The 12,096-nt window shown below is 37.1% G+C and overlaps 1 protein-coding gene across 4 annotated transcripts in view; it reads right to left on the reverse strand.

Moving 5' to 3' along the window:
* Nucleotides 1-12,096, reverse strand: part of VPS13A (vacuolar protein sorting 13 homolog A) — a 224,577-nt gene that overhangs the window by 82,581 nt on the left and 129,900 nt on the right. For all 4 annotated transcript variants that reach the window (XM_059142057.1, XM_059142058.1, XM_059142060.1 and 1 more), the window contains exons 36-39: nucleotides 8,490-8,617; nucleotides 7,775-7,944; nucleotides 7,028-7,245; nucleotides 5,858-6,090 (exon numbers count right to left, since the gene is read on the reverse strand). In XM_059142057.1, the coding sequence (XP_058998040.1) occupies nucleotides 5,858-6,090; nucleotides 7,028-7,245; nucleotides 7,775-7,944; nucleotides 8,490-8,617 (749 nt within the window). The remainder of the gene's footprint in view (nucleotides 1-5,857; nucleotides 6,091-7,027; nucleotides 7,246-7,774; nucleotides 7,945-8,489; nucleotides 8,618-12,096) is intronic.

Raw genomic sequence — 12,096 nt, forward strand, 5'->3', positions numbered from 1 at the left:
CTCCTTCAAGGTCAGCAGGAAAGCATCATTTTAACCTAACCTAAAAATTAGGTTAGGCCCACCCAAACTCTCTTTGATTAACTCCAAGTTAACTAATTAGTGACTTATATATTTATTAACCCTATACACATTTAAGAGAAGACTATACTGGGCACATGCAACAGAGAATAGAAATCTTGGGGGCCGTATTAGAGTTCTGCTTATACTGACAATGAGGAATAAGTTGGGGGGGGATGACATCCAAACCCACTCCCCAAAGAAATCACATTAAAATCTACCATTATTCTAATAACATTAGCAAGATCAACTGGTATATAACTTAAATATTTAGTGTATTATTTCTTAAACTTCAAGGACAAAATTATAACTACTTTATAATACATGAACCAAGATTTTCAAAATAAAATTTGTATTATCTATCTTACAAAGGACAAAACAAAATAAAAAAATAATATTATATATATGAAAGTTTTTCTGTACCTTGGAAACTTTTCATAATAACCCCTCCCCAAAATAAGTATGAAGGTATATGTTTATCTTTACCCAATTGCTTTATTTTCAAGTCTAGTTATTAAAGATTAAAAATGTAGCTGGCTATTAACAGTAAATGTGTTTATGCCAAAACTACATTATAGCCAAGTTGTAACACAGTCCTGAGAGAACTTAATGATGTAAAATCATTTCTTAAAATGGAACTGTTTTCCTAGTATTATTTGTCCACTAACTTATCAACTTATCAAAATGTATGTGGCCAAACCTGCTGGTTGGCCATAAATACACCTCTCAAAATTACCTATAATCATAGAAGTTTCCCTTAACACATGGTTACCCAGCTAAAGATCTCCTTCTCTAGATTTCTATTTCCATCTGTGAAGGAAGCAACTTGTAGCACATACAGTAATAATCCATCTACAAGTTGAAAGTGATGTTTAAAAAGCATACTTCAAAGCAGAAGCAAGCTACCAAGGCAACCTTGCAAAGTCCCAAAGTGGAGGGGCAGAGGGTGGAGGGGGAAGGCAGAGATAGGAGCAGAGATAGGAGCAGAGTAGTTCTCTCAAAACTTGGAAGTGATTTACCTTCACGTTATTTGTCAAATTCTTTAGCTGTATACTAAGTAGAAGGCTACTGCTAGGTAGAGTGTAATGGTCAGCAATTTCAAAATGGTCAGCAGAATGGGACCAAGAAGAAAAAAATCAATTTCTTTGATCAAGTAGATTAAGTTACATCCTAGGAACACCCAGAAGCAATATGTAAAGAATCTTTTTTTTTTTTCATCTATAATTTTTTTTTTTATTTTTTATAAACATAAATTTTTATCCCCAGGGGTACAGGTCTGTGAATCACCAGGTTTACACACTTCACAGCACTCACCAAAGCACATACCCTCCCCAATGTACATAATCCCACCCCCTTCTCCCAAACCCCCTCCCCCCAGCAACCCTCAGTTCGTTTTGTGAGATTAAGAGTCACTTATGGTTTGTCTCCCTCCCAATCCCATCTTGTTTCATTTATTCTTCTCGTACCCACTTAAGCTCCCATGTGGCATCACCACTTCCTCATATCAGGGAGATCATATGATAGTTGTCTTTCGCTGCTTGACTTATTTCGCTAAGCATGATACGCTCTAGTTCCATCCATGTTGTCGCAAATGGCAAGATTTCATTTCTTTTGAATGTAGTTTAACCATGCTAACAATGTAGTTAACCAGGGGGTGGGGGGGTGGTACCTCTTGTTACAGAAGCCTACCTAATATCCTAATACAGAGTTTCATACCTAGAAGTTGGCACCACTGTAACAAAGTCAAAATATCTGACTGATTTAGCAACTGAATGGACACGGGCTCTTTTAAAATGAGAGAGGACACATCAACTATCTCCATTTGACCTCTATCTGTACTTTCTAAATGATTAAGTTTTTCTTTCTGTCTTATTTCTTAACTCAGGCAAAAGACCCTGGTGGCAAAGTATTCCCTGACGGGCTAAAACCATCTCTCAAGCAGAGAGGACTGCCCTGAGCCAGCAAGACCCCATGTGACTGACCCCAGGAAAATGATCAACCTGACCTTTACCACCCACCAATCTCTGTCACGCTTCTTCCTTATATAAACCTAGAAACATTTTTGGCACCTTGGAGACAATCTTTGAGATACTGGACCCTTGTCTTCTCAGTGTTGGCCTCACTGAAATAAATTCTTTATTTCCCACCACTCATGTGTCTGCCTTTGGATTTTGCAAGCAGCCAGTGGCCAAGCACTATCTGTTTGGGACCCCCGAGCCAGGTGCTTTGCACCCCTGGCCTTCTGGTTACAAAAATACAAAGCTAATGACTTTAACAATGTCAGAGCAAAATATTTGGTGAGCTGCTACTGGTGATATCTAGGAAGGCAGACAATGTGTTTTAGAAACAAGTCTACTGCCAGACAGGTTTGGAATATTTAGAAGGCTGCTATTTATTAATTCCTTCATCCTGCTGTTTGCAAAGCCCTGTTAGAGAAAAGAAAATATTGAGGAGAGTTCGGCTCTAAGGAAGGGCCTCAGCAAGAGATAAGACTGCAGCTCCTCGTCTTTTTCTGGCAGTTTCCATTAAAATCAAACATGGGAACTAGCCCATGACAAAAACAACAACAACAACAACAAAAAATGAGAGTACAGATGATGCCCCCCTTGCCCAGTCCTATTTACTAAGTCTGGGTTAAGGTAGAATATAGAGATTAGTAAATAAAATGGGAGTTTTCTAGAATAAATGAATGGATGCATTCTTTTATTATGGTTGCTTATACCTGGAATTACCCAGAACTAAACTAAATGTTTAAGGAATGAAAAACTGCCTAAGAAACTATTATCAACCATGCAAAAGTCTTTTAATTCACCTGCTACAACAATCTCCAAGTAACTGGCTCAGTAGGAAGCAAACTGTGAAACAGGGCAGCTCCCAAAAAAAGGCAATAGCCATTTCAGATGTGTCTACAGAGAATAATTGCTTAAAAAAAAAAAAATCTTTTAGAGGAGAAAGCTGGCACCACCTGAGCAAATGACCATGTTTTTCCATGGGAGTGAAAATGGAAGACTCCAACACGGGCTCGCCCAGGAACCTGACTCTGTTGCAAGAGCTGCAGGTTTTCACATTTCTGCTCAGAAGGATGTGACAATCGTTACGGATAAGTGACTACCAAGTGCTCCCCATTCTAACTTTTCTGAATGCGTTTTTAAACTGCAGTTATCCTGCCCTTACGCCACCATTATATAGTGGTTTTGTGTGTGGTGATGGAGTGTTTGCTGAAAAGACATGACTTATGTGTCTATTGGTTAATAGATTATCAAAAAGGAGAAGTCATGGCAGACTGAACAAAGCAAGCTGTCACCTAAAGATTCTGGACTTTGAGACTGCAGCCCTTAAGGAAGAGATGAATATGTTCTATGGGTGAGAAAATACAAATATGAATTATTTGTGTGGACAAGGGAAGAGACCTCTGAGTGGACTGGTAGGGCAGGACCTCTAATTGCTATCTGGTATTTCCTCGTCGGGAGCAAAATGGAGTCTCTCACATCAAGTAGGAGCCTGTGGGAAGCAAGGGCTCGATCAGTTAAGGTACTGCAGCTGGGAGAGATCACCGGGACTGACGTCAGTGGACACCCCAAAACTGAGAAGGAGCAGGACCAGAGGAGGTCTGCAGAGACCCAAAACTGACTAAATCTCTTTGAAAGGGGAGGATTTGGGCAGTAAACTGTCAGGCTCTTCAGAGCTGACCCTCTACGTCTGACCACTTTAAAAAGGCAATTTCTGCGAAGGCTCTGCCTGATTGATCTCCAAACAGAATGGAGATCCTTCCCTGCTTGAACATCAGAAGCAGTAAGTGCTGAGAGCTGACCCAGACGGTGGCCTTGTCTCAACTTTGCGCCCACAGACTGACTTCACGTTTGGTTCATTAACTTCTGTTATTGTTTTTGTTGTGTGATTTGTCTTATGCCCTGCTTGGTGTGCTGTGTAAGAAGCCAAGTTTAATCACATGGTGAACTGTCACTGAGTCTGGAATCCTGAACCTGCTTTCTAATTGTGATTTAACTTTGCTTTATGGTTAAATAAAGCTGACACCGTGCAAAGACATAACTCGTGTGTGCCTTTGCAGTATGCTCAAGACCGTCCTCTTCTCTTCTATAGAAATAAAAGTTTTACCTGAGTACAAGGTAGCTCAGAAAAAAAGACCACATTTCCCTTTGTGTGTGTCATACAGCTAAGTTCAAGTTGTCAAACAGAAAACCAGAGGATCAAGATGGAGTCACGTAAGCTAGGCTAAGTCACTAAACTTAATACCTAGCCTAACTGCGGTTTCAACCTCCCCTGGAAATGCAGTCTTAGTCAGTCAAGAATTTTTTGGCCTGCACCAATGAAGTAATCTGTCACATGCACCCTTCTCTATCCCCAAAAGGAAGATAAATTAATCCACCAGGAAGACTCCCTCTTTTCTCCCTAAGGGAACATGACCTTGTCCAAGACAATCCTTTCTTTTGCTAATAACTTCCTTGCCCTGTCCTCCTTCCTAATAAGAATCTTCATTTTAAATAACTCCTAGGAACTTCTTTTTGCTAGATGGGATGCAGCCAGATCCATGAATTGCTTAATAAAGCCAAGTAGATCTTCAAATTTACTTGGTCAGATTTTGTCTTTTAACAAAGCCAAACGTATAGACAGAAGAAATATATGTAAGATTTCTATATTTTAACATAAAAGAGAATCTGTATCCCCTCCATTTCTTTTCTTTTCTTTCTTTTTTTTTTTTTTTTGACAGAAAGAGAGAGATCACAAGTAGGCAGAGAGGAGGCAGACAGAGAGAGAGGGGGAAGCAGGCTCCCGGCTGAGCAGAGAGCCTGATGTGGGGCTCGATCCCAGGATCCTGGGATCATGACCTGAGCAGAAGGCAGAGGCTTAACCCACTGAGCCACCCAGGTGCCGTTATATTCCCTCCATTTCTATTTCCTTCTTTCCTAGTGGTGAGCCATCAGTCTTACAAACTAGGACAAAAAACTCTCTTGTATCCTAATATATGCATACTTACTTATAACAAAATTATAGCTTATATTTCTATGTTGATGGTATTTAAGCTTCTAGTACTCCTTGCAGAAGTCTATATACACATTTTATAAGTGTTCTATATGAGCAGTAGCAGTAGTAGGTAGCTGAAAAAGATCTCTTTGAAAAAATAATCACTTATGAAGAGGTGCAAAACCGAGAGTAAAACAAAAATGTGATTTTTTTCAAGGCAAATGGCTGAATGTTCAAATAACTTATATGTAGAAAAGAAAAAACAGGGACAACTTGGTGGCTCAGTCACTAAATATCTGCCTTCAGCTCAGGTCATGATCCCAGGGTCCTGGGACCCAGCCCTACGTCGGGTTCCCTGCTCAGCAGGGAGCCTGATTCTCCCCTCCCTCTGCCCGTGCTTGTGTTCCCTCTATTGCTGTCTCTCTCTCTGTCAAACGAATGAACAAAATCCTTAAAAAAGAAAAGAAGAAACATATCTGAGCCAAAATCTCCACACAGGAGAAAAATACTTAAAATAATAAAAGTGAAACAACAAAACGAACAACTAGTAGAAAGTCTCAAAGGCCTAAGAGAATTCAATTGAAGTGGTCAGAAAGCCACAGTAAGAAAAACACATCTTAATACATACCACACTGAGGAGCACCTGGAGAAAGAGAAGAGTTTCACAGCTGGAGTAATAATCTAGACTAGGTTCACGAGAAGAAAGAAAGGTATTTTACAGAGAAAGGCTGGAAAGTATGTAGGTAGTTTTCTAAAGTGGTATACACTGAATCCAAAATAGTTTACGATTAAGCAGATAATGAAAGAGTAAACTCACCGTAGTGATTTTGCCTTTTCTCTTGACTGGAAGGAATGGGCATGCTCTCACTTGAAGATCTTTAATGGCAGCAGTCATTGTATTGTTCTCAAGGTCACCTTTCCAACAAATTTCACATTGTGTTGTAAGGACTAAGGCAGGAGCATCACTTCTTGTCATATCAGCCACAAACACAATTTCGGGATTTTTAATAATAATATTAATTTCCCATTTGTCTGATTCTTGTACAGGTACTAAACAGAAACAAAAACATGTTCACATTTTAAAATATTTATAGATCTTTGTCTTACATATTATTTATGAATAATTATTTCTGAGAGAATGTTTTCTCATTCCAAGTAAAAAAATAAAAGAATCTTAGACCCCAAAGGAATCTACTGCAATTCTCTTAGTGTAAGAGTTCACGATGCTATAGTCTCCAGAACATTTAAAAATGTGGGGAGAAAAACCCTAACTAACTAACTAATACAGTTTCCAACTCTCAACTTGATACTACTTCTGCTCTACCATAAGGAATGAAGTATGTAAAAGATAGTGGAGAGCTCTAAAGATAACAGAAATAAAAGAAGTAGTTAGAATATTATCTGTAATTATGTAGAAATAAAAGTAGAAATAAAAGAACAGAAATAAAAGAAGTAGTTAGACTATTATCTGTAATTATGAAAAGTAATGGTTGATTTGTTATTCTCTCTACTTGTTTTTGTCAAAAAAATTCTTCAAAATTGCTGCTTGTAGGGAAGTCTATTTGTTTATATATTGTTCATAATTCAGGAACCCAATATATATTTACATCCTGAAAAATACACAAACTGCACATTCTACTGGAAAGCACATTTAAGTTTTCCTTTTACCAATGAAAAATAAAAAAAATTTTTTTAAAGATCTTATTTATTTGACAGACAGAGATCACAAGTAGGCAGAGAGGCAGGCTAAAAGAGAGAGAGGAAGAAGCAGGCAGAGAAGCCCGATGTGGGACTCGATCCCAGGACCCTGGGATCATGACCTGAGCCGAAGGCAGCGGCTTAACCCACTGAGCCACCCAGGCGCCCCGAAAAATAAAAATTTTAATTTAGTAATTCACTTGACCTCATCATCTAGAAAGGTAATCAATGGTGAGTGCTACTGTAGCACTTCAGTTATAGATATGAAATATTTTAGCTAATAACTAACCTTCTTCCTTAGCAGTCCATGTTTGAACACTGGTTTCTACAGCAGTGCCTGTGCTGTAGGCCTCAAGAAAGACATTTGCAACTGTCAGCAGAAATTCCACACTTGCACAAATATACATCTCTTGAAGGACTAAATCACTTGTCCAACCATCTCTGACTTTTCTGTACTTTACATCCATCATGTCCTTTTTGTCAAACCCAACTGTCAGTCCTATCATTCTGAAAAACACAAGAACAACAATTAATCTTACAAATAACCAAACACACCAACAAAAGGCAAAAGACCTCTTAACCATTTACTAACAGCAAACCAGCATTCTGAAGTTATTTCTCCCAGGAAGGTCACAAAGTATTCCAAATAACAGACTTAGAAACTTCTGGAGCACAACTGTTTCATAAACTAGGAAGTACATCTGTAAGAAATTAGAATCTCAGCATATTTGTCTTTTTAATTTTTCATGTTTTTCCCTCAATTTTTCATGTTTTCATGTTTACAACTTGCAGAGATCAATAATAATTTAAATAGAGATTAATTTAAAAATCCAATTTAATTGCACTATTTATTTCTACTTAACCAATTCACTGACCATCCAGTAAGAATAGCACATAAGACTGAGAACCATAACTCCATTAAACTGAAGTTCTGAAGATCTTGTGTTGCACCCAGAAAACAAGCATGCAACTTCAGGAATATGTTTAATAAAATATCATCAACCATTTCTCAAGTAAAAAGTAAGAATACTATTACCTAGGAGTTGCCTTCTTGACATGAGGCCTTTTATCATCTAAAATACAGTTTTTTAATGAAAAGGAAGAAAATGTTGAGTCATCTGTATACATTTTTGCAGTGCTTATGATATTCTCCAACTTAAATTCAGCAAGTTTCAGAGAAGGATCACGAACATCTACAAAGGAAGTCTGTGGAAGAGGAAATCAATACAACTTTTACACAAAAACAAAGTCTAATTCTTCTTTTAAGATATGAACTACCACCTTCTCTATCTCTATAGGGCTTGCTAATGAAAGGCCAGAAAAATTTCACTTAAAATTTTATTTTTTAGGGGCGCCTGGGTGGCTCAGTGGGTTAAAGCCTCTGCCTTCGGCTCAGGTCATGATCTCGGGGTCCTGGGATCGAGCTCTGCATCAGGCTCTCTGCTCAGCGGGGAGCCTGCTTCCCCCTCTCTCTCTCTGCCTGCCTCTCTGCCTTGTGAGCTCTGTCTGTCAAATAAATAAATAAAATCTTTAAAAAAATTTATTTTTCACATCACTGAGTTTAGGAAAGATGACTCATCTTAAAAGAGCAATGGTTGAACTTGGTATTAAAGTGAAATGATCAATAACATTTTTCAGAGGAAAAGAGACTCCAAAAGACATACAAATTATTAACAACTGTTACTTTAATAATAAGCGTTCACTTATATAATTTTCATCTAGTGAGAAAATATTTTTTCTTCCTAACTCACCTGGTCAGGACCCGGACTGTACAGAACCATGGTGAGATAGTCAGTTCTGAAGCTCATATTCAGTGTTGTCTTAACTTGAGAGGCCTGTGAATGGATTTCTACCACAGCAGCAGTCACTACAGTTGTTCCTTGGAAAAATTCAAAGTTATTGGGTAAAAAAAATCAAGAAAGGTAAAAATCATGAAAATAGGTTTTAATAGGTTTAGCAGAATTTTCAATTAAATATGTAGAATAATGTTACTCAACAAAAGAATAAAGATTAGAAAATTCAGAAGTTGAACTCAGTAATGCCCAGCTTGGGATTCTTTCCATGATAGCTTAGGAATATTAATTAAAACTTGGTGCCTCCATTTCCATTTTTGTAAGGTGAGAATAACAGAACTAACCACTGGGTTTGTCTTGGGGATTAAGTGAAAGACTATGTACAAAATACTTATTAGACTACCTGGTGCATAGTTTAATATTTAAATTTTACTTCAAAAAAATTAAAACCAAACAAGATACCTTAGATATTTTAAACAACTGTCACACTGAAAAGAAGAAACCAAAATTCCTTCTTTTCTGCATTCTACATTTTGAGTCAAGGCATTATATGTACACGGAATATATTAAATGAGCTTTTTATTTAAAATACAGCAATTACTAATTCTCACGGTAGCCAACTCCACAGATCAGTGCCACCACGTAACTTATTTTTAATTTAGGTAAAATTTATATCAGTAAAATAAGTTGATAGCAACTGAACAATTTAATGAGATTTTGTACATCCACACTACCAATACTCCCATTAAGATTACTAAATATTGGGGCGCCTGCGTGGCTCAGTGGGTTAAAACCTCTGCCTTCGGCTCAGGTCATGATCCCAGAGTCCTGGGACTGAGTACCACATCGAGTTCCTTTTCACCACAGATCCTGCTTCTCCCTCTGCCTGCCACTCTCCTTATACTTGTGTTCTCTCCCTCTCTCTGATAAATAAAATCTTTTTAAAAAAAAGTTTTGGCTTTCAAATATGTCTTTCATCCATCTCAAATTAATTTCTGTGTATGGCATTAAGGGACAAGCTTCAATATTTCCTGTTAAAAGGTTTATCCTTTCCCTATTGACTAGTCTTTGTTGTTGAAAATCAGTTGACTCTACTTGTGGGTTTTCTGGACTCTTCAGTTTTACAAATCTGTCTATGCTAACTTGTTTTAGATTTACTGCAAATTTTGAAATCAGACAGTATAAATTTTTGTCTTTCACAATTTTTTTTTTTTTTTGCCCTTTGTTTTGGGTTTTTTCCAGCTATCTAATCAAAGGCATTTTTACTTCTTTCTACTCTGTAGACGTCTTAATCCTTCTCCTGGCCTTATCACTCTGTCCATGGCTATTAGTTAACCTGGTATGATGACAATTCTGAACACTTTCTACTTATGCCCACTTTAGGGGGAAAACGTAACACTTCAGTATTAAGTATGCCTTTTAGATATTTCTAGTTTTCATCATAAATAGGTGCAGAATTTTGTCAAATGTTTTTTCTGCATCTACTGAGATATGATTTTTTTCCCTCTTTTTAATTTGGTAAATTAATTGATTTTTGGCTGTTAAACCAACTTTTGCATTTTGAGATAATTCTCACCTGGTCAAGATGAATATCTTATATCCTTATTGTTGGATTCAGTATGTTAATATGTTGTTAAGAATTTCCATGTCTGCGTTCATGAAGGATATTAGTGTGTGAAATTCTTTTTTTTTTTTTTACAGACTTTTTATTTTTTTAACCACGGTAATGCTGGCTTTAGAAAATGGCCAAGGAAGTGTTCCCTCCTTTTATTTTCCAGAAGAGTTTGTGTAACACATTATTTTGAATGTCAATATTTAATAGAATTTATCATTAAAATTCAATTCCTTTAACAGATACAGGGCTACTTGGACTTCTTATTTCTTCTTATGTCAACTTTGGCAACTTTGTGTTTTCCAGAAAATTTGTCCATTTCAAACAAGTTGTAGAATTCACTCTCACAAAATAATCTGTAATAGTCCCTTATTGTCTTGATAGCAATCTGCAATATCTATTTAATTCTGATACTGATAATTTGTTCTCTCTCTCACTCCTTTGTCCTATTAAGGATTCATAAACTTTATTCATTTTTTCCAATGAAAACAATCTCTGACTTTGCTAATTTTCTCCACTGTATGTCTACTTCTCTTCAATTGATTTCTATTCCTATCTGTAATACTGCTTCCTTTTATTTACTTTGGATTTAATTTTCTCTTTTTCTCCTACCTTCTCCAGGCAAAACCTTTAATCGTTTTAAACTCTGTTCTATCCTCATCAAATCTCTAACAGCTACAAAGTTCTTTAAGCAGTGCTTTAATTGCATTCCACAAATTTTTATTAGATTTTATGTTCATTACCTTCCAGTTTAAATAATTTTCTAATTTTCTTTGTCTTTTTTAAGATTTTATTTATTTATTTGACAGAGAGAGAGATCACAAGTTGCCAGAGAGGGAGGCAGAAAGGCAGGCGGGGAGAGAGGGAGAAGCAGGCTCCCTGCTAAGCAGAGAATCAGATGTGGGGATCAATCCCAGGACCCTGAGATCATGACCTGAGCTGAAGGCAGAGGCTTAACCCACTGAGCCACCCAGGCACCCCATTTCCTTGTCTTTTTTGACCTACAGGTTACTTAAAAATTGATTAATGTCCAAGTATTTCAAGCTTTTTTAACATCCTGACTTCTAAGTGAATTCCGTATGACCAGAGAACTTCATTGTCCCCAGAATGGTTTACCCTTGTGACTATTCCAAGAGCCCGTTAACAAAAAATGAAAAAAGTGCATTCTGCAATTACTGAGTATAGTATTATACTAACGTCAGTTAGTTGAGTTTGTTAACAGTGTTCAAATGCTTTGTATCCTGTTTTTTTTTTTTAATTTTCTATCAACTACTAAGAGTGGTATGCTAAATCCATAACTGATTCTGTGTATGTATATTTCTTCCTTCAGTTTTGTCAATTTTTGCTGCATGTTTTGAAGTTCTGTTACTAGTTACATTTAAAGTTGTTGGATCTTTCTTGTGAATGGATCCCTTTATCATTGTTTAAAAAAAAAAAATACGAACTTGTAAAGAAACATTTCTGAGATCACCAGGAGAAAATGAAGCCTACTAGGATTATTTTCATGGTATATAGGAGGTATAGCTAAAATTGTAGGGGTGATAATGTTACTATGACTACATTTAAAAAGTAAAGTTCTGGGGTGCCTGGGCGGGTCAGTCAGTTAAGCATCTGCCTTTGGCTCAGGTCATGATCATTGAGTCCTGGGATCATGCCCTGCACTGGGTTCCCCGCTCAGCGGGGAGTCTGCTCCATCCCACTCGTGCTCTTTCTCACTCTCTCTCAAATGTGTAAACAAAATCTTTTAAAAACAAAAAAATAAAAAGTAAAGTTCTTACTCCTTAAATATCAATTAAAGATATAACATCCGAGATTTGCTTTAAAGTCATCTAGTGGGGGTGGGGGAAAGAATATGCAGACTTGAGGCTGTGATAAGGCAGCCACATGATACCAGTTGCTGAAACTGTGTTGATGGGTGTGTGTGGATTCATTCCTTTATTCCTTCCTCTTTGG

The sequence above is a fragment of the Mustela lutreola genome, chromosome 12, assembly GCF_030435805.1.
Source record: "Mustela lutreola isolate mMusLut2 chromosome 12, mMusLut2.pri, whole genome shotgun sequence".
NCBI lineage: Eukaryota > Metazoa > Chordata > Mammalia > Carnivora > Mustelidae > Mustela > Mustela lutreola.